Source organism: Zonotrichia albicollis, chromosome 4 (assembly GCF_047830755.1).
Source record: "Zonotrichia albicollis isolate bZonAlb1 chromosome 4, bZonAlb1.hap1, whole genome shotgun sequence".
Lineage (NCBI taxonomy): Eukaryota > Metazoa > Chordata > Aves > Passeriformes > Passerellidae > Zonotrichia > Zonotrichia albicollis.
The window spans coordinates 68,251,101-68,271,846 of record NC_133822.1 but is presented as its reverse complement, the minus strand read 5'-3'; the positions used below and the strand labels follow the sequence as shown (position 1 = coordinate 68,271,846).

The 20,746-nt window shown below is 35.9% G+C and overlaps 1 protein-coding gene across 1 annotated transcript in view; it reads left to right on the top strand.

The window, feature by feature from the left end:
• TBC1D22A (TBC1 domain family member 22A) overlaps nt 1–20,746 on the top strand; it is a 140,216-nt gene that overhangs the window by 43,396 nt on the left and 76,074 nt on the right. The window contains exons 9-10 of the mRNA XM_005481905.3: nt 6,732–6,841; nt 17,588–17,663. Of these exons, the coding sequence (XP_005481962.2) occupies nt 6,732–6,841; nt 17,588–17,663 (186 nt within the window). The remainder of the gene's footprint in view (nt 1–6,731; nt 6,842–17,587; nt 17,664–20,746) is intronic.

Sequence of the window (20,746 nt, the reverse complement as noted above, 5' to 3'; positions counted from 1 at the left end):
AAAATTGCTTCATGGGTGAGTGAAGTTATACTTAAAGAGAATTATGGTCATAGGGAAATGGTTGGTGAGCTTATGTGACAGTGGCAAATATTCAGTTTTCAGTCACAGAAAAAATTACATTTCTGAGTTTTTATATTCACGTACAAGTTCTTGGATAATTTGTACTGCTTTTATATTTACTCAAGTTAGAGTTGAACCTTTGAGCTTTTTAAGTTATCCAGGAAATGTATTAAACATATTGCTGTTTATGAAATTGTTCAAATGAGTTCTCTTTGCCAGCCTTCTATTATTAAGTAATTACATGCAATACAATTTATTTTTTTGACTTTTCATTTTTTTTATTTTTAATATTTTCAGTGAAGAAGTATTCATTTTCAGTAAAGTTCACCCTTGCGTATGCAGATACATGTACTGGTTTCTTTATCTTTTATATACATTGTAGCTTTTAGTACAGGGTTTTTTTTTTCCATCTCCAATAAATAGTTCTTTTTCAAAACTACATTAATTTATGGATTCTCTTTGAAGGCTTTTCCAGTCCTAGGGTGATAGTTCTGAACTACGTCTCTAATCAATCCCATACCTGAACACAGGGAACACCTGTGGTCTTGAGGTTTGCTTTAAACTTTTTTCACCACACTACAGTTTGCTCTTGTCCCACACTTGGTGTTTTGTCTCTTGTGTATTTCTGGATATGTGCGTTGATGCTTTAAAAAATTAAATGATAAAGCACAAACTAGTTAATTAAAAATGCAATGTGGGAGACATGTTCAACCTTTAATCTTTCATTTCCTATTCTCCAAGCACCCTTTGAACTTCTCAGGGAATTCCCTTATGTGGCATTCTAAGAAAATACTTGTCAGCATCCTGTGCTCACCATGCATACTGGTTGCTAGTTATGAGTCCCTTAATTTGGTGTCACATGCACAGCTTCTCCCTAGCAGGCTGTTTTGGTTGATAATAGCAAACCTTTTGAAGTGAGTACTGTGAGAAGAATTTGTTCTGATCATTGTGTTCATTGTTGCTGAAATCCATTTTTAAGAGGAGCTGCCATCTTACAAGCTTTGAAGGCTTCTATTTCATAATAATGTCATGCCCAAGGATATAGCTTGCATTCTTCTAATTTCAAACTGCACTTACTGGCTGATTTCTCACCTGTGTGGAAGAGGTTCTCAGTCCTGTATTTGGCATTATGCAAGTTCTGTGAGTCAAAGACATGTTGGTGCCAGCAGTTTCACTTAATTCTCCTTTGTACCCTGTTTTGGTCATAGAACTTTTAATCTTCCTCTTGTCTGACACATGAAGCAGTAATCTCAGCCTGCAGCCTATAAGGAACTGATGTCTTTTGTTTAATTTGCAATGTGACCTGAGAGTTTCCATTTTTCAAATAAATGTAGCATCCTTAAAAACAGGTCTGTTTTTGTGTATATATGTGCAGTGGGGTATGAATATTAAATAAAGGCAAATTCTGGATTATTTAGTGTGGACGAAAAAAAGATAATTAAAATCTAGCCTAGAAAAAACCTGGGTAGAAAAGATCTTACTGGCAAACAGTGTAGACCCACTAAAGGAAGTCTCTGAATGATTTACTGATTACTTTCATACAGAATCTGGAATTAGAGGAGAAGTATATGAAGTATCTACACTCTTGTGACAGAACAAATTGAGAGTACTTGCAGGGTCATGCATTAATTTTGATGAGCATAGAAGTTCAGTGCATGTGATCAAGTTTACAGTGTTTTTGGACAGGATGATTTACCTTGCCAGGTCACACAAGATTGTAAGAGTCACCATGTGCAGCAAATTAGAGAATTCATGTGAATAGAATATAATGATTAATGTTTGAAACACTATTCTTACACAGATGCATAAAGATATTCATCTTGCTTCCTATTGCATTTGAAGGATATTGTGGAAGATCAGTTGAAAACAATGTAAGATTATTAACAATATTAAAATAGACGAGTTGTCAATATATCATGTATGTGAGAACATGACTGTTTATAGGGAAATATTTGAAATACAGTAAGGTCATATTTACCTAAGCTTGGACTGATGAGATGATAAAGGTTTTTTAAATTTTTACCTTTGTGACTGCAGTAACACAAAGAAAAGGGAAAGTTTTACTTTGGTGATTCATCCTTAGCAGCTCAAGAGCTATTTCTATCAAGATTAATATGTAACTAGGACTTCTTCAATGGGAGATATTGATATGGTAATATACATATTTAATTAGGCAATTGTTACTGAAAGAATTTACATTTAAATGCTCTATTATGTCTTGATCTTAGAAAAACATTGCCTTAGTGCAGCAGTGATTGAATAGGTGTTTCATAAGGCTTTTTAAAAACTGAGTTTGGAGTGGAATATGTAAAATCTAGCTGTGGAAATATTACTGTGCACCTCTGCATGCAATCATGTGTATGATTTTTTTTTGTACTTGCATACTGGAGTGGTAACCTTAATGTTAGGTCTGCCTGAAGATGTAACATCTGAAATCGGTTGCAGCACAGTAAGCTTTATACAGAGAAGCACCTGTGCATCTGTGGTCAGAATGGTTTCCTTGCAGTGCTGCAAGAGATACATAATTTGGACTTCAGGTATATGGTAATGCCTTGTCTACATTTGCACAAAATAGTGCTAAAAAATCCCCAGTTTTAAATTGTTCAGCTCATTAATTGATCTAATGTCTTTATGTATTATTTTGTATATTGAGTGTATGTAATGAGCAATCATAATTTATTGGAGATATTGCAGTGTGTTTTGGGCTTCAGCACTGGGTCTTTTTTATCCTGCCATCTATTTTATCCCCTACCTCACACCCCGGTGAATTCATCTGAGGTTTGCTGATTCTGAGTGTTGAGAAACAATTTCAAGATAAAAAGCTACAGTTAAAACATTAGTAACAAATTAAATGTTTGTTTCATTTAAAAAAATCCTTTGAGAGAACGTGTGCTTTATTTAAAGGAGGTATCTGTTGTAGGAACTTATTTGGTGTAATGAAGTATGAAAATTATCAAGTTACAATAATTTTGTTCACACTTTATTAAGATTGAGTTTTGGTGTCAGTAGCGGGTTTAGAGAAGTTATGAATGCAAACGACCTTTGTGTTGGTTGCATGTGTTTTTTACCCCTGATCTGTACTGAAAATGTAAAATTCCAGCACTCTTTAGAAGAAGTCTGTTACATCTAAAAGACAAAGATCTTAAGATTATGAACTTAATTTTAACATTCTGTACAACTTCAATCAAAATCATCCATTAGGCTTAATCTTGAATTAAAACCTACTTTTAATGGAGGCAAACTGTTTAGCATGTTTACTTTCTGCTGTCATTGGGAAACTAAATCTGTAAGTAGCTGTAAGCAGTATTTTTTTAAATTTTGATTTTGTCCTTATGTCTCTGCTTTTGTGAATGGATCCAGTCAGAGCTGTTTAGAAAAAGTTAGTCTTTCTGCAGAGTGGGAAGTTTTAGAAGCATACCCTGGGAGGGAGTAAAGAAGAGCTAATCCCATGCTTACAGCAATGCATGTATTCAGATCAGCATGGCACAGGCTCCATGCTACAGCAGTTCTCCTCCAGGCAACCAGGCATTTTCCTGTCTTTTACACTTGTATAGATAATTTGATAATGATCTCCACAGGACACTGTAGGACTTCATAATTGGGAAGTTTCAGGCAGTGATCTTTTCTCCCCCAGATATTGCACATGCTGGCCTGCTGTTTCTGTCTGCATTCTTTTATTCAGTCTTTATGTTTCTGTCCATTCAGATTTCACTCATTGAAAAAAAATGTAAAGTTATTTAAAACCAGAAATTGCAATTGTGTTCTCAAGCACAAATCATATCTTAGGTACTTTTGGGATGGTAATTTTATTATTTTTGCTTCTGTTTTCTCTGAAATCCCTTGTGATCTTTCTTTCAAAACTTTTCTAGTGTGTTTATTTCTTCATCCAAATAAGAAAAAAGAGAGAGAGAGAGAGCAACATGGAGCTTGACTGCTTTTCTCCTTAAAACTGCAGGGAAAATGAAGCATTTTGCACTATGTGCATACCCAAATAAATGATTAAATGCTAAATATGTAAATTAGGATTTTGCATAGCATTCTGCCAATCCAATGTTCTGTAATTCTGGAGCTTGTCAAAAGGGATGGCCTTTTTTTAATTTCCCTTGTAACTTGGAAAAGGGTCCTTTGGATATTCAGTGTCCGTTTTGAACTTCCTCAGTGAAGTGTGGCAAGGTAGGGTGGATTGGTGCAGCAGAAACCATTGACATCACTGAGCACTTGCTTGTTTGAGACTTCACTTTTGGAATGCTGTGCCGTCTTTATTAGAAGAGTTCTTGGGTGCATCCTCACTGCTTCTCCTTGTTCATCATAGTCCACATTTGAATCAAAAAGTACCAGTTTATGTAACATATCCAAAAAGATACATCTTAGCTGATTTAATGAAACTGTATTGTATTATAGGCCCAAGTAATTAGGTGTATTTATTGAAATACTTGGTTGCAGAATTTTAAGCCAAAGTTTGACACAGTTGCTTTACACAGGGGAAATACTGCTAGGGTACAATAGAAATACAACTGAGTTATCTGAAACACTTAATTAGATTTTTTAATTTCAAAGCTTTATTATCTGACTTTAGAAGAGATGACTTAGTGTGATGAATTGGAAGCACAATGGGATTGAAAATTGGTCTAGAAGTAGCTTATATATTTAAAGAACATTTAGAAGATTGAATAATTATTTTATGTTTAAGAGGCTTATGGCAATGCAAAAGACCAGTCTCTTTAAGCCACAGAAAGGAAAATGTTCTTAGATAGCTCTTCAGAGGGGAGACAAGACAGCTGGACAAGTACTTCATAAAACTGCTTTTTTAATGTCTGTAATGGCTGAGCATGTTGCTCTGTGACATTATAATTGAGGCTGTCGATTCTTTCAGTGAAGAAAGATTCCTGAAAGCCATCTATATCTTATCTATATCCTTTTCTAGGTTGTTGTTCCCTGTGGAATAATGAAAATTTTACTCAGAGTAGTAAATTTGTGTCATACCTGTGTTCTTTTCAGAAAGGCCTGGCCTGGCTTCCTCCTTGTGCTTGGGGGACATACCTCTGATGAACAGTAATTGGAGCCATTGAAAGATATTTCTTAAAAGCTGTAGTGTATTTTCTGGGGGAAATAAAAATTGGTCATTCTAATTTCATAATCCATTTTTATTAGAACAATAAGAATCTAGTTTTTCCAAAATACTAATGCTGGAGTGTTGTTGCTGTACAAGTTACATCATTTAGCTTCCCTACAAACTGCCCTGATCTACTTACAATTTGCAGGTGGTTCAGTCACAGGACAGCAGATCATTTGGTGGGTGTTTAAAGCTTTTATTCAGCTTAGTTTAGACTTCCCCAGTTTAAAGGTCTGCATTCTGAGGCAATCCTTTTAAAGCAAATTATACCTAATACTGAGAAACAAGATTTTTTAAAAAAAGTGATTCATCTGATTTATCTTTCTAGTTTAGAACAGGTCAGGTAGTACTCTGTCACTTCTTGGTGTTCTTTGTTGGCTGTGAAGGGAGGTGAAGATGCCCACCTCTGATGTTTATATGGATCTTCAGCTTTTTTGTTGGTTTAAAACCTGATGTGAGAATATAGTATGAAATGGTAGATTTTGAAAGAAAGAGACAAAAATGAGGTAAGATAAGAAAGATGAGAAAGAGAACATAACAAGTCTTTTTCATTTGTTATCTTTTTGTACCCATGTGTGTTGTGCCATGGTTTATAGCTGCCTTTTCTTTCAGAAATGTGATACCAGTGCCATGGAAATAAAAGGTGCTCCAAGGCAGAAAATTTACAAAAGAGCATGTGGTCAAAGTAGTTGTAATCTCATTCTTTCAGCAAATGTTGGGTGGAGGAGGGCCTGAAGACTTCTTTCAAAGGGAAGGCACTTCAGTATATGTTTGTGTTTTATATCAATACAAGGAACTCTGGTACATTTACTGTTTTTTTCTGTAGACATAGTGAGGCAGAGTGAGAATGGGTTGCTTCTTTTTTTGCCATTTGAAATATTAAACTGAAAGTTGTAAATATTAACTAGATTTTTTTTTACAGTGGGGCACTGATTTATGAAAATATAACAAACTGTATAACTGTAATACTTTTTTGTGAGTTAATATGTGTAAGATGTACTGAAGTTTTGTTTTGTGCTGTAGTGGATACATCATTAATTTTCTTTTCTATTTGGAAAGGTTTTTCTTTTTTAAATTCAAGCTGTAGTCTGCTTTTTTACCTAAAGTTCAGTGCTTTTCTGAGAAGTATTTTTCAGAGCTTTTTCTTCTGTGAATACTGGCAACATATTTGCAGATTCTGTGCATGGTGCAGACATAGTCATCTTCTTCAGGGATTGTTCATATATAGCTTGAGGGCTCTCAAAGTGCTTGTGATCCTCCTTCAGGTGTGAAATGTTTAGAATAAAGTGAAGAATTATATATTAATTCTTCTTAACCAGGCATGATTTGAGATTTTCACAGTCTGCAAGAAATTAAGTATTCATTAACATTTAAAGCCATTAGATGACACAGTTAAGCAATAAATGATTCATTTAGGCCCTGTTAAAGTAAATCTGCATTGGTTTCTGACTCAAAGATAAGTGGTGGCTGTCTTTGTTTTCAATTATTTTCCTCATTCTTGCTTTATTTATTCTGTGCACTTCGTTGACTTGTCTTTCTCTTTCTTTTCCTGCAACAGAAGAAGAAGAAGTGGAAAATTTTGATGTTTCCAGTCTGCCTGAAGAAGTGCTGCAGAACATAGAAGCTGACAGTTACTGGTGCATGAGCAAGTTGCTTGATGGCATTCAGGTAAATTGATTTTTCCTCTCTGCAAGTAGTGGAGTTAACTGATTAATGTCATGGCTTTCAACTACTTTAAGGCTGAAAAAGAGTACATCTATGAAAAACAGGTGTTTTCTGAATTTCCCATTGGAGAAATCCACTCTGAGTTTGGCATAGAAAAGAAAGAAGGGAAAAGGAAAAAAAAAAAAACCGTTCAACTTCTCTTAATCAAAATGTCTGCATGTTCCATTGTGTGTGTGATGTTCTAGAGCAGAACAGAAACTTCCAGTCCTAGATGCTTTTTTTACAAATCTGTTACCAAGCATGAGGAATAGTTGCTCAGAATTTCACTGAGGTGGTAAAAACCTGGCTTATTTATTAATTTTTCAGTTGTTAATATAGCAACCCATAAGTGATTGCTGTCTTAATAGTTCCTGAAATTATCTTCATATTTTTAAAATACCCATTTAAAACTTGGTACTTACGCTGCTTCGCTGAGAGTTTGATTTTTTCTATGTGGAAAAGCTATAAATGAAGGCACAATTTTTCTGTTACAGGCAGCAAGTTGGAATCTAATAATGGTAGATTTTTGTGTAAATGTTCATGGGCTTAAAAGTTTATAAAGATTACAAGTATCTACAACATTCTTTCCTATGACTTATTTTAATATCAATGTTTCATTGGCTAAGGTGCATTGTGAATTTAACCTTGTAAAAGAGTTCATTTTTGACAAAATGGTTCTAGGATTGAATCAGCCAACAAAAGGCTTTAACTTTTTTGAAGGTGTTTTAAGTGTATTTTTCCTGGTTAAAGCTCAGTGTTTTGTGTAGCATTTTTGAAATGCTCATTTTCCCACATCAGTTCCTGTAACAAATGCTGGTTTGCTTATTTAAATTTTAAATAAATTTTAAACTGTTTTAACTGTTCCTAAATTTTAAACTGTTTGACCACATAGCAAAATTATATGAAAAGTTATAAAGCAAAAAGTGAGAGCTTGAAATCTACTGGGAAGGAAGAAAGCCAGGTAAAGAAATGAAAATTCTCCTCCAACTCTTTTACCTGCTTCTGGAACATCATTGTCACTAGCCTGTTGCTTTATTTTTTTTCTTGGAAAGGAAGTTCACAGATTAGTCAGTTTCTCCTAAAATTCTGTTTTCATACAAAACTATCAAGTACTAAGAAGCAAAATATGGAAACCAATTGCAATGGAATTAAACTGCATCAATGAAAATTTAAGCTGTTATGTAAATGGAATAGTGTTGGATGTATTAAAGGATGTGCTTATCCATCAAAAGAAGGCCTGAAAGATTATGCTGGTGGTGTGACTAATGATGTTACAGTTAATTCAGTGCAACTGCAGTGCTGCTGATATAAAAGGGTTTCTTGTTTTTCTTCTCCCATTCTCCTGCTTTGTTTCCTTTCTGTGGTGATACCACTTAACAGATAAAACAGTCATGTAGTTGCAGGTAGGGTTGGTTGGAAGAAGTTACCCTGTTAGAAGGACTTGGATGCTGGTGGACAGGACTGGCAATGTGCCCTTGCAGCCCAGCAAGCCGGCTGTGTCCTGGGGGTGTGCAAGGCGGGTGGGCAGCAAGGTGAGGGAGGGGATTTTGCCCCTCTACCCTGCATTGTGAGTGCCCACCTGGAGTGCTGCAGCCATTTCAGGGATCCCCAGCACGGGGCACACATGGACCTGCTGGAGTGGGTCCAGAGAAGGGCCATGAAGGTGATCAGAGGGCTGGAGCATCTCTCCCATGAGGAAAGGCTGAGAATATTGAGGTTTTTGAGCCTGTAGAAGGCTCGGGGGAGGTGTTACTGTAACCTTTCAGTACTTCAAGGGGACTTTTAATAAAGCTGGAGAGAGACTTTTTGCCAGGGTCTGTAGTAATAGGAAAAGGGGCAACATTTCAAACAGAAGAGACTTAAATTGGGCATTAGGAGTGCATTTTCTATGATGAGGGAGCTCAAAGATGTTGTGGATGTTCTCTTCCTGGAAGTGTTCAAGGTCAGGACTGATACGGCTTTAAACAGCGTGATCGAGCTGAAGCTGTCCCTGCCCACAGCAGGAGGTTTGGACTAGATAAACTTTAAAGATTCCCAGTGGATTCATTGTGTGATGCTATAGTTCTGGATGTCTTGCATTCTCGATGCACAATCATTTCTCTTTGAAAATATGGCATAGAAGACTCCTGGGTGATGGATGTGATGATTTTGCCTGAGATGTCTGAATAAACTCTACAGGGATATGTGACAGATCTGCAATCAGAGAATCGCTGCAGAGTGTTTCCATTAATTTATTTGTCAATATAAATTTCCATTTCATGTTGCCCTACCAGTATTGGATAAGTTTAAAGAGTGCACTTTGATAACTCTTATGGTCTTTTTGTGAAATTTTTGGCTAATATGAACTAGATACATTTTTTTGTGTGTTTTGTCTTTTCACTGCAGAAAGGTGTAATGGAAGAATGATTGTATGATTGTATTTGTACCCCTTCATTATTCCTAACAGAAAACTCATTTATTTTTCCAAACCATCCAGATGGTCTCATTTTCTTGATTCTAGAATTGTCAAAGGTGTTATTAAGATATATGCATTTCTTGCTGGAGTTTTACCACACATAGTAGCTATTATTTCTTCATTCCTCACTCATCTTACCTCCCTCCCTAATGTACCTAACATGACTCTGTATTTTTAATATAAGAAAGCATCTTTGAACCACAGAGACCTGTGCAATAGAACAAGACCCAAGAAAGGGGTTGGCAGCAGGACAGTCACTTCCTGACATGCATACAGTTCTCAGCTGAGAGAATAAATAAAAACTTGTTCAAATCATCTGTCACTTTAGCAGATTCCTCTGTGCTGGGTTTTTTGTCATCTGGAGGTTCCTATGCAAGTAATTTTTGGCTCCAGCTAGAGAGTTTGCAGAACTTTTCCAGCAGTTAATGTTTAATCTTGCATGGTAATTTAATTTATTTTTTGTTCTTAGATTACTTTGCATCTTCTTTCTCTGTTGGTTGTCTCTGAGTTTAGGCTTCTGAGAGACTGCACATGTGTCATATCACAGTTTTAAAAATTGATCTAATAAATACTAGGAGTATTTAAATATAAATATCATTTAAACTTGAAATCTGTAGCTGTCTTATAGCAGTCAATTTTGAATGATGATGTATATAATGGTTTTCCTTTTCAGTGCTTCCTGAGTCTGTGCTCTGAATTTTTTTTTTTAGTTTTTGTCCCAGAAAAACTATACCTCACTGCAATTGCTTTTTATTTATTTCAGGAGTACAAATGAGATCTTCTGAAATCATAAGAAAATAGGATAATTCTGTGCAATATAGGACCAGCTCTGAGGTCAGACTGATTTGTCAGGGCTTTGTCCAGCTGGGTCTTGAACCCTCCAAGGACAGAGACTTCACAGTCTCTGGGGGTTAACCTATTCCAGTGCTTCCTCATCCTTATGTTGAAGGTTCTTCCAAATAGGCAGATGGAATATTTTTTGTTTATGCTGCTTATCTCTTATCTTCCCACTGGGCACCACCATGGAAAATGGAGGTTTGTTGTCTTGATAGCTTGGGTTTTATTAGGTTGTGATTAGGTGCTTCTGGAGCTGTCTTTTCTTTAGGCTGAACAAGCCCAGTTTCCCCAGGCCCTCAAAGAGCATGTGCTCCATATCTCTTAGCATCTTGGTGACCTTTTGCTCTTGCTTCAGTTTATTCTGAAATTTATTGCCTCTTTCTTATATCAGGGTCCTTAAAATTGGATGTGGTATTTTAAATATGGTCTTGAAATACAAGAAATTATTTTTAAACATTTGAAGGAAAATCTACACAGTAAAGATTGAACTCTGGAACTGTTTGGTCAGAGAGGTTGTAGAATCCTCATTCTGGAAGTTCAAACCCAGAGTCCACATGGCCTTGAGCAGCTTGCTCCAGGTGATTTGGCTTTGGGCAGCCAAGCACTCTGCCGGCAGGCTTTGTTAGGGCTCACCAGTGACTCAGTCTGAGCTTTCCGTGTGCTGAGATTTCAGGTCCTTTGGCACAGAACTCGTCTCCAGCCTGTATTCTTGCAAGATGTGCTGATTTATGCTGATTTATGAAAACCTGGTTCTGAGACTGTGTGTGGCCATATGCAAAATATATCTTCCATGTGTGTGATAAAACTGGTTGTCTTTGCAACACTTCTAAACTGTAGATGATGCGTGAACATTCTTGTATTTTCATCTGTGGCTGTTCATATGGGAAAACAAGAATTATCCCAAGAGTATTTTTCTCATGTAATTAAGTAGACATTCCCATATATCCAGATTATTAACTTCTTTTTTTATTACTAAATTGTCCTTTATAACACTTTCTTCAATAGTTTCTCATTAACATTCCAGTAAAAAGTTCACATTGATCTGTGCCACCTGAAAATGTAATGTTCATGTATAAAATAGAGTATAACTTTTCATTTTAAGTTCGAGTATACTGGTAATAAAATAACCAAAGGGGAAATACATGCATTGCATAATGATCTAACCAGATGTATTAAAAATAGCACTAAAATATTAACATAATCATTTATCAGGACCTGGTAATTTTTAGAATAAAAGTGAGATAATTCATATCCAGGGACTAGAGTGTGCTGAGGTACATATTAGCTATTTCTATGTCTGATAAAATAGCAAGATTTATGACCTTTAAAGGGAATCCTGCAGAGTTCTTTCTCACTCCTGGGTTATGGAAAGTTGTTACTTATATATGCATGCATGGATGGAAGGAATGGTGCTTGGAAAGCTGGATCCAATAAATAACATGAACATGCATTTCGATTGTTGAGAAGAATGTGCAGAAGTAAGTCTTTTAAAAATTCTTCATAGGACCTTCCTGATTTATTTGAATGGAAGAATAGGTCAAATATAGCTTTCTTTGTACCTTTTGATTGAACTCCTGCACAAGTTTCTGCATAATAGTGCAGTTTTCTGGCCTGTCACTGTGAGTAAAATTTTCAGGAAGACAACAAATCTATTTGTAATCAGTAGATGAAATATACTGTGCTATCAGTATACTTCAGCATAAAAATATTTTATCCTCTACCTAAAATTTGCAGCATCAGCTTTTGGAATTGTACAAGTTTGTATTTATGATTTCTAGCTCTTATCCAGATTTGAACAGTTGCCTGGCCTATGCTGTAATCCAAAAATATACTCTGAGCACTTTTGTCATTGCCACTTTAGCAGTTCCTGTAATTTATAATACATCCACTTGAGTAAAACTGAGGTTTGACTACACAGACCAGTAGAAGGTTGGATCATTTGTTCTGACTTTGTGGATGCTACTCCAACAGGAGAAACAGTACCTACATTTTAATAAACTGTTGGTTTTTTTGTCCCATTATGTAGGAATAAGTGTTGTAATCTTTGCTGCAGTCCCAGCTCTCAGGCTCTTCTCCTTTCTCTGCAGCACAGTCCTGTCTCTCTTCTCAGGGGCTCCTCTTGGGCTCTTGACCCACCCCTATTTATCTCAGTTGCCTTCACGAGCTACAGCTGCTGCCCAACTAAGGACCCTGCAGCTGCAGCTCGTTTGGAGCAACTCAGAACCACATAGGTCTTACAATACAACATATATTCAGGCCCCCACATTTCCCCCCTTTTCTTTTAACAATTACACAATAACAATATACATACAGTTCCAGCTCTCAGGCTGTCACAGCTCTCGGCTGTCTTATCTTCTATCATAGTCCCAGCTCTCTGGCTGCCATACACGTAAAGTCCCAGCTCTCAGGCTGCCATTCCAAAGTCCCAGCTCTCAGGCTGTCACAGCTCTCGGCTGTCCGGGGGATTCCATACCTTCTCTCTCTTGATGTTTGGCTGCATGTTCATCTTCACACGGGGTCACCAGTTGTCGCAATCTTTGCTGCAGCTTTGTTCTTCCCTCTCTGCTGGGGCTCTTCTTCTATCTTCTCAGGGGCTCCTCCTGGGCTCTCGACCCACCCCTATTTTATCTCAGTTACCCTCACGAGCTACAGCTGTTGCCCAACTAAGGACCCTGCAGCTGCAGCTCGTTTGGAGTAACTTAGACACACACTGATCTCACAATACAACATGTATTCAGGCCCCCACAAATAAGTAAGATACTTATGCAAAATTTTGGGCTGTGATGCTTTGTAAATATTTTTCCTACTACTTAGGAAATGTTGCAATTTGAAAAATCAGGCTTAATAGTTGTAATGGTTGACTATTGTATTTGCTGGGAGTGTCCCAATGAAGGCAGGAATGATGAATCTGACTCCATGCTCTCAGAAGGCTAATTTGTTACTTTATAATACTACATTATATTAAAGAATACTATATTATACTAAAGAATGCAGAAAGGATACTTAGTGCTAAAAAGATAATAATGAAAACTCATTACTTTTTTTAAAGTCTCAACACAGCTTGGCCCTGATTGGCCAGAGAGTCAAAAAACTCACACCAAAATCCAATGAAACAATCACCTGTGGGTAAACAATCTCCAAACACATTCCAGACAAGCAAAACACAGGAGAAGCAAATGAGATAAGACTTGTGTTCCTTTTCTCTGAGACTTCTCAGCTTCCCAGGAGAAAAATTCTCGGTGAAGAGATTTTTTTTCAGAGAATGAGAACGCCTCAGTTGACAGACCCTTTCTTCTAAAGAAGGTGTCTTGGAGTAATAATGGAACATGCTATGGACTGTGCTAACAGCATAGTTCAGCACACTTGTGTGTTTGTTCTTGTGCGTGCACACTCTCTCCTGAGCTGTATTCAGGACTGAATTTACATTATAATCTCTATCTTTTAGAAGCATTTTGGGTGAAGTGTGCTTCCATGAATAGTGTAAATATACATCGTGGCTATCATTATCTGGTGTCATGTTTCCCTGCCTCCTGCCCCTATCTTTTTGCATGATTTCTGAGCAAGGTGAACCAAGATTTTTAATAGGAGTTTGCTTTGAGAATTCAGAAATATGTGAATGAGTCCTTAGAAGAGTAAAAAAAGAAGAATTCAGGAGATCTCTTTGTGACATAATGAGGATAAGAAAAGCTTTTTCTTTCAGTTGTCATTTGTTCATGTGATACTATACTTGAACATACTAAATTGATGCATAGCAATTCTTAAATATACATCAGTAGAGAAAATAGACACCCAAGTTTGTATGTCTGTATGATTTATATGGATTGCTTAGTGTATCCTCTATATTTAAAAGGTCTGATCTCATTGAAAAAACATGAGCAAAGAACACATGAACACCTCGTGTCAAAACTTTCCATTTGGTTCTAGAAATGTTTCTGATATTTTCTTCAGTGCACTGTTGGTGAACAGTGTGTATGACCTGAAAAGATGAGGAGCATTGTGCCTGCACCTCTGCTTGGCTGCAGTCATAATGTCAAATTACTGACAGTGCTTTTTTCTTTTACTTTGGCTGTCTCTGTTTCTTCTTTGTGATGTCATGAAAGATTGTTTTCCATTCCTCTTCAGCTTGCTGCTGCTTCTTCTAAAATGATCCCATCATCACGTAGAAAAAGATGAGGGATTTTCTTCAGCTAGTGCCTATGAAGTCTCTCTCTGTCTCCCCCTCACCCTCTCTGGGAGGACAGTCCTAGTTAAATCTGTTTTGAGCATTTTTCCAAGTTTCTTCCATTTAACATTTCTCTACCCTTAAAAAAGTAAGAAATTGCTTAATAGTTTTTAAAATATTCTGTGAAGCCTGTAATTTTAGTATTTTATTTTAAATGATAGCAACTAGTTTTTGAGAAATCCAGACCTAGTTGTAGTTGCAGAGAAGTAGGGTGTTATACCAGTCTCTGCAGAATAAGTACCTACTAACACAAAGATTTGAAGCTGATGCAAGTTTTGATCTCTTGTGACATTATGAAGTCCTAACCTTTTGTATTGTAAGGTGAAACTAATTATGTGTCAGTCTGAACTAGGTATTATGCCCATTCAGCTGTGAAGTAGGTTAGCACAGTTCACTGAAAGTGTGTTGGAACCGATCTGAGTAGAACATCAAGGAATTTAGATATTCATTGCACACCAGTGCATGAATTTTTATGTTTATCAAGGGTTCTGGTATAAATACATACTTTGTCATATGTGAATGGTTACTGTCAAGAACAGTGTTTGGAAATAAGAGATATTTTGTGTGAACTCCTAGTTTTCATCCTGATTTTTTTTAATATTTCCTCATTTGAAACGTTGACCATCCATAATGAACAAAAGACAATCTCTGAAATAGTCGTAAGTAATTGAGAAAATAATTGTCTTGACTCAGCCCTGAGCAATAATTAATGGATTTTGTGACTTTAGCATGTCTTTTCTTTTCTGTTTTACTGTTTTTCCTTCATCGATAAGCACAAAAGGAGCAAGAATAGTGGGTAACAGAATACCTTTTACATTTACAAAGTCTTTCTCATAGTTTCACAAACTCCAGGAAGTCAACTACAAGTGTCATAGGAGGGCATATCTACAAGACAATTTAGTTAGAAGAGAGTATGGGGAATCCAATAAAGATCTTTCCAGTTTAGGTGAGTCAGCACAAGTAGAAGAGTGACCCCCAGCTGTGTTCATTTGCAGCTGAAATAATGAACAGAGAAATAAATAAGCAAAAGATCAAATGTAGTGAAAAGCTGTTTTCAAACCAAGATGGCAGTTTTGGGTTGCATTTCCAGGTTTGTATGGATTAAATTAGGCTTTGAGAAATAAAGTAGTTTCAGGTTCATAGATCACAGTCAAGAGTTGCACTACCTGGGGGGAGACTAATGATCGAAGCACCAGTATTTTAACTCTGTGTTGACTTTCAGTATTACATACAGGAGAATTCTTCTACAGAGGAAATAATTAAATACCATGTTGCTGTACTTTGAGTGCAGTACTACTTCTAGAAATACTAGAAATTTAAATAAAATTCTAGAAATTTAAATAAATAAATAGGATAGTAAATAAACATTTTGCGACAAAAAAAAGTGAATACAGTTTCTGTTGTTAGAGTAAATTCTGTAAAGAAAGTGATTATGATTTCCTAAATATTCTGTGCCTTGGATATTATCCATGACTAATACAGGTGTCTGTCAGACTTGTGTAAAGGCAGTGTTCTAGTACATGGGATAGTTTCTTTCTTCCTGAAATGAGATTATAATAGATCTGAATTCTGTGTGTCTTTCCATTCTTTCCATTTTGGTGCTTTTTTGCATTAAAAAGGATGCTTATGTTCTGTTTGTGAAATAATATCAACAAGCTGAAATGGTTGCCAATTTTACTTGGCAATTGTGAAAAATTGAAAAATTCAGGGAATTATTCTTGCTTCCTTATCCATACTGTTTTAGTTCATACACGGAGTTCTAATATTAATTACTGTGAAAGGGCTACTGCTTAACTAGTAGAAAAATTTGCTATAATTTTTAAAATGGCAATTACTGTGGTCAGTTACAAGTGATCAGAGCATACAGTAGACTTTTTGATAGTGTAAATTGCTTATAGACTGAGCTACTTTAATTTACAGAATTATTAGTGTATCATTTTGGCTTGTGAACTTTTAGACTTCACACTTTATAGCAGTTTTACAGAAGTTTTTTTTGAAGATTAAATTGTAGTTTAGTTTCATAAGTCAAATAAAACCTAAAAAAACCTCCATGTAAATAAAGTCAAGAGAGTTAATAAGACTCTTTTTGGTTTTAAATGGAAAAACATAAAAATGAACTGATACATAAAACATATGAACAGATAATCATTCTTTTACTCTAAGACCAAGTTAAAAATTGAAATGAAGTCAAGAAAAATCAATATTTTGGGATTACTTACCTCCAGTTGATAAAGGAATTACTCAAACAATAGCTGTTGAAGCAAAACATCCAATACTCTGATTTTCTGTGCATGTGGTGGTTGCACAAAAAAAAACCTTCTACATAGCAACTTTCTTTTAAAATATGTATGTATAATTTTCTTTTCTTGAATCTCTGAAGAACCACAGGAAGACAACTGTAATAAAAAGAGCTGAATGGAGGGATTGCCAATTAAATATTCAGAAACATTGCTGTATATTTGAATAATGTCATTATTTTAAAAGATTGATCACTTTGGGTTTCAAGTGGAGATATATTTCTTGCTCTCATTATTTCAAACTCAAATCTATATTGTAGAGCTGCAATCCACAAATTAAAAATCCATTTAGAGTTAATTCATTCAAAGAAATGTATGCAAATATAATGCCCTTTTAGCTACATTGCTTTTGTGTTAGATTTTGATTCATGATATTAACTGTAATCTTGGTTTCAGAATAGTTATGAGTACATTAAAATAGACTTTTGATTTCTTATGCTGCTTGAAGTTATTACTCTGTACTTCAAAAGATCACATTATTTCCCTGCCTCTGATTATAGGCTAAATTGTCATATTTCCTACATTATTTGTAGAATTATAAATTTCCAAGAAAAAAAAACACCTTAAAAATATCTCACATGGCACGTTTTTGTGTGTAAGATGAGGGCCTTTTAAAGCTACTTGGATTTCTGCAATAAAGTAACTTCACTAGATTAGCAGGTAGAGAGCAGTTGCAGGAATAGCTATACAGAATATGCTGTTAGAGGTGGGGACTCACAGAACTGTACAGTGTGATGATTTACCATTTCACTGTAGAAGCAGACCTCAGACATGTAGTCACAAAACAGAAACACCGTAAGAAAACAGAGAAAAATACATGGATTAAGAAAAGTAATTGAAAGAAAAGAAAAATTTTTTGCTTTTCTGCAGCTAATACTTGTATGTGGTCTCCTCTTTAGGATAACTACACGTTTGCACAGCCAGGAATCCAAAGGAAAGTGAAGATGTTGGAAGAACTTGTTAGTCGGATTGATGGTAAGTCTCAAAGGCAAACTGATTTCTAACAGATGTTACACTGAAAGTGTTTGGTTAAAATGTTTGCAGGAAAAGCCAACATCACTGCAGTCACCTGCAGTGGTGCAGTAACATCACCTTCCACAGGTGAGGTGTCATCGCTGGCTTGTGGCACGCTGGCCTTTGCGGATCACTGTCGTGTATCATTTAAAAGAAAGCCACTAGAGCATGAGCCTCTTTCATTACTTTTTATTAAGGCAATATAATCAAAATTCAATGGCAATTTCTTTGCAGCAGAGTAATGACCACACGCAAAAGGCAGCCAGTATTCATTTCCCATTAAGCCCCAATGGTTGTTGTAATGCAGCAAGTCACAGTGGTTGTTTATGGCTGTCCTTCGGCACTATGTTTTGTGCCTTTGTGCATCATTTTGCTATCTGGAATGCCTGCATAATTTCTCTGTGGAATCCAATTAATTATGAACTCTGGAAATAACATCTTTAATTTTATAGATAAATTACAGTATGTGCAGGGGTAATTTTAGATTATTCTTTCATGTTTAAGCAGTGCGCTTTGAAATATTTTACCTTCATCCTTAAAGTAATTCCTTTCATGAAATGCTGACTGTCATATAGCTAGGACAGAGTTTAATTAAATGAAATGCAAGAGATAATGCTTGCCTATTCTAAACATAATCTCTTGATAGTTTGTTAAATTAATGAACAGAGTATTAACAAAATATTGTGAAGCAGAACCGGGCATATATTTGCAACACTAGCATGGCAGTGATGACTTAGAAAAAATATTTCCTGTGTAGCTTTATATTTGATAATCTTCTTGGAAACATTAATTCCCTGGTTCTGTTACATATAGTGAAGGGTATTTTTGTGTCCGTGCTTCTCATAGGAGATTTTGCCTCCTTGTGTGTACATCCTTAATATTTTATAATGGTCTACGTGCTTTTCTAGGATATTAAGGTATTTTTAATGATCACAAACCAAGGGCAGGAGAAAAAGGTTTGTGTAAAATTTCACTATAAACTTAAATGTATGTAAAAATTTTTGTTATTGGTATATTTTTTTAAAATGCCAGTAAATATGAAAAATGTAAGGGCGTATTTCTGTATATTGGGTAGCTAAATATTTATATTAAAATATAGTTAAATCAGTGTATTTTGTTACTTAAAAAATATTCTAACTTCTTGTGATGTGATTTTTATATGTAGTTTTAGTCTTGCATCAATTGATGTTTTCATTTCAGAAGCAAATTATTATACATTAAATGAAGTATATAATTCAAATTCCTATAAATAGACTTCCTTAACTTGGTCAATGAACATTTATGTAAACAAATTGTTTAACCAAGCTTTTAAAGTCAGAAATAGCATTCCGATGGTCAACTTTGTTGTTCAATTGAATAAAAATATTAAGTATGATACAATATATTATTTTTTAGTTTAAGGAAAAAAGAAATGCTGAAGTCTTATTTATACCTTCAGTGCTTTAGGGATATAGTTAAATAATTTCTCTCAATTATTAGGTTTAGGAAGCATTATTTTTAAAGCTTCATGCTTTAAAAAAATAAGTCAGTTGTAACAAATAGCTGTGTCATCTTATCCTGTTCTTTGATTATCCTTTGCAACTGAAAGTAAAGTGTGAGTTCCTGGTTTTTTTATCTAATTTGAAATAAAGCTGTGAGGTCTTTATAATTTTTTTTGTAGCTTTTAGTAGAAATCATGAGTGTTTGCTAGTAAATATTGATGGACATTTAGAACTACTTAGGTTATATGGGGCCTCTGGAAGTCAGTGTTCCAAGCCTTTTTCCTTGCCTGGATGACTCTGTCTAATGGGACAGGACCAATTTAGAGCAGGCTCTGTGGAGTCTTGCCCTGTTGAGTTTTGAGTGATTCCGGAGATGGAGATTCTGCAACTTCTTTGGGCAGGACTGTTTGGGAAGTTTGACTACTTCCACTGTCATTTTATTTTTTATATAAATAATTGTTTTTAAAAATGGAGCTTATGTCCACTACCTTTTATTTTATCTCAGTGTACCTCTGAGAGGAATTTGGCTCCACGTTCTCTGCATGCTCCCTTTAGGTAGTTGCAGCTTTTCATAGACTTCTTTTTCAGGCTGGGCAAACCCAGTTCTATCAGCCTCCTTTCATGTGTGAAGTGCTCTGGCTTCCTCTGCCTCCCACTGGGCTTGCTCATGTGTGCCAGTGTCACAGCATTGGGAGAATGCTGCAGAAATGGTTTCCCAAGTGGTAGATGCAGAGGAAGAATCACTTCCCCTGACCTGTTGTTGTCTTTCTTGCTTAGAAAGCCCAACAAATGCGTGGCCTTTCTTGCTGCAAGGACATTCCTGACTTGGGTACAGCCTGTTGTCCACCAGGATCCCCACGTCCTTCTTGGCAGAGCTGCTTTCCATCAAGCTGTGCCCAGTCAGTGCTTGTTGAATGAGACTTTTCCATCCCAAACAGAGGACACTTGCCTCTCCTGGATCTCAGGAGATTCCTCTCGGCCATTCCTTTAGCTTGCCAGTGTTCCTTAAATAGTAGCCCTCACTTTCAATGTGTCAAGCACCCTTCCCAATCTGGTATAATTTGCAAACACAGAGAGTATTCTATGCTATCATTAAGTTTAACAAAGATACTGGCCCTAGTGCTGACTCTGGAGGGATATCAATAATAATTTGTTGTTAGTTGGACTTTGTATTGCTGATCACAACCTTTTAATACAAGGGTCCAGTCAAAAGTTTTGTGTCGTAAAGATACACATTTTTTGTTATTCTTTGGGCTGTTTCTTTTTGTATTGAAGACTGTCCACTCAATCACTTTCTTTCTCAAGGAAAGCATGCCAAAGTATGTCCAAGATTAAAATAAAGTTTTAGTTGTTAATTAGGCAATGGTGGTTGCGTATTGCAGTCATAACCTTTTTGAATGCCTCAGCTAAAGGATCCTGAATTTATTGGGTTTTTGGTGGAATCGTGGCATAGTTTGATTGAATTTTGTGGTTTACTCTTCATTTCCTTTTTGCTTTTGTCTTTTTATTCTGGGTTTGCTGTACTTTAGTTAAAGGGAAATGTATGGCTGATATAAATTCAGT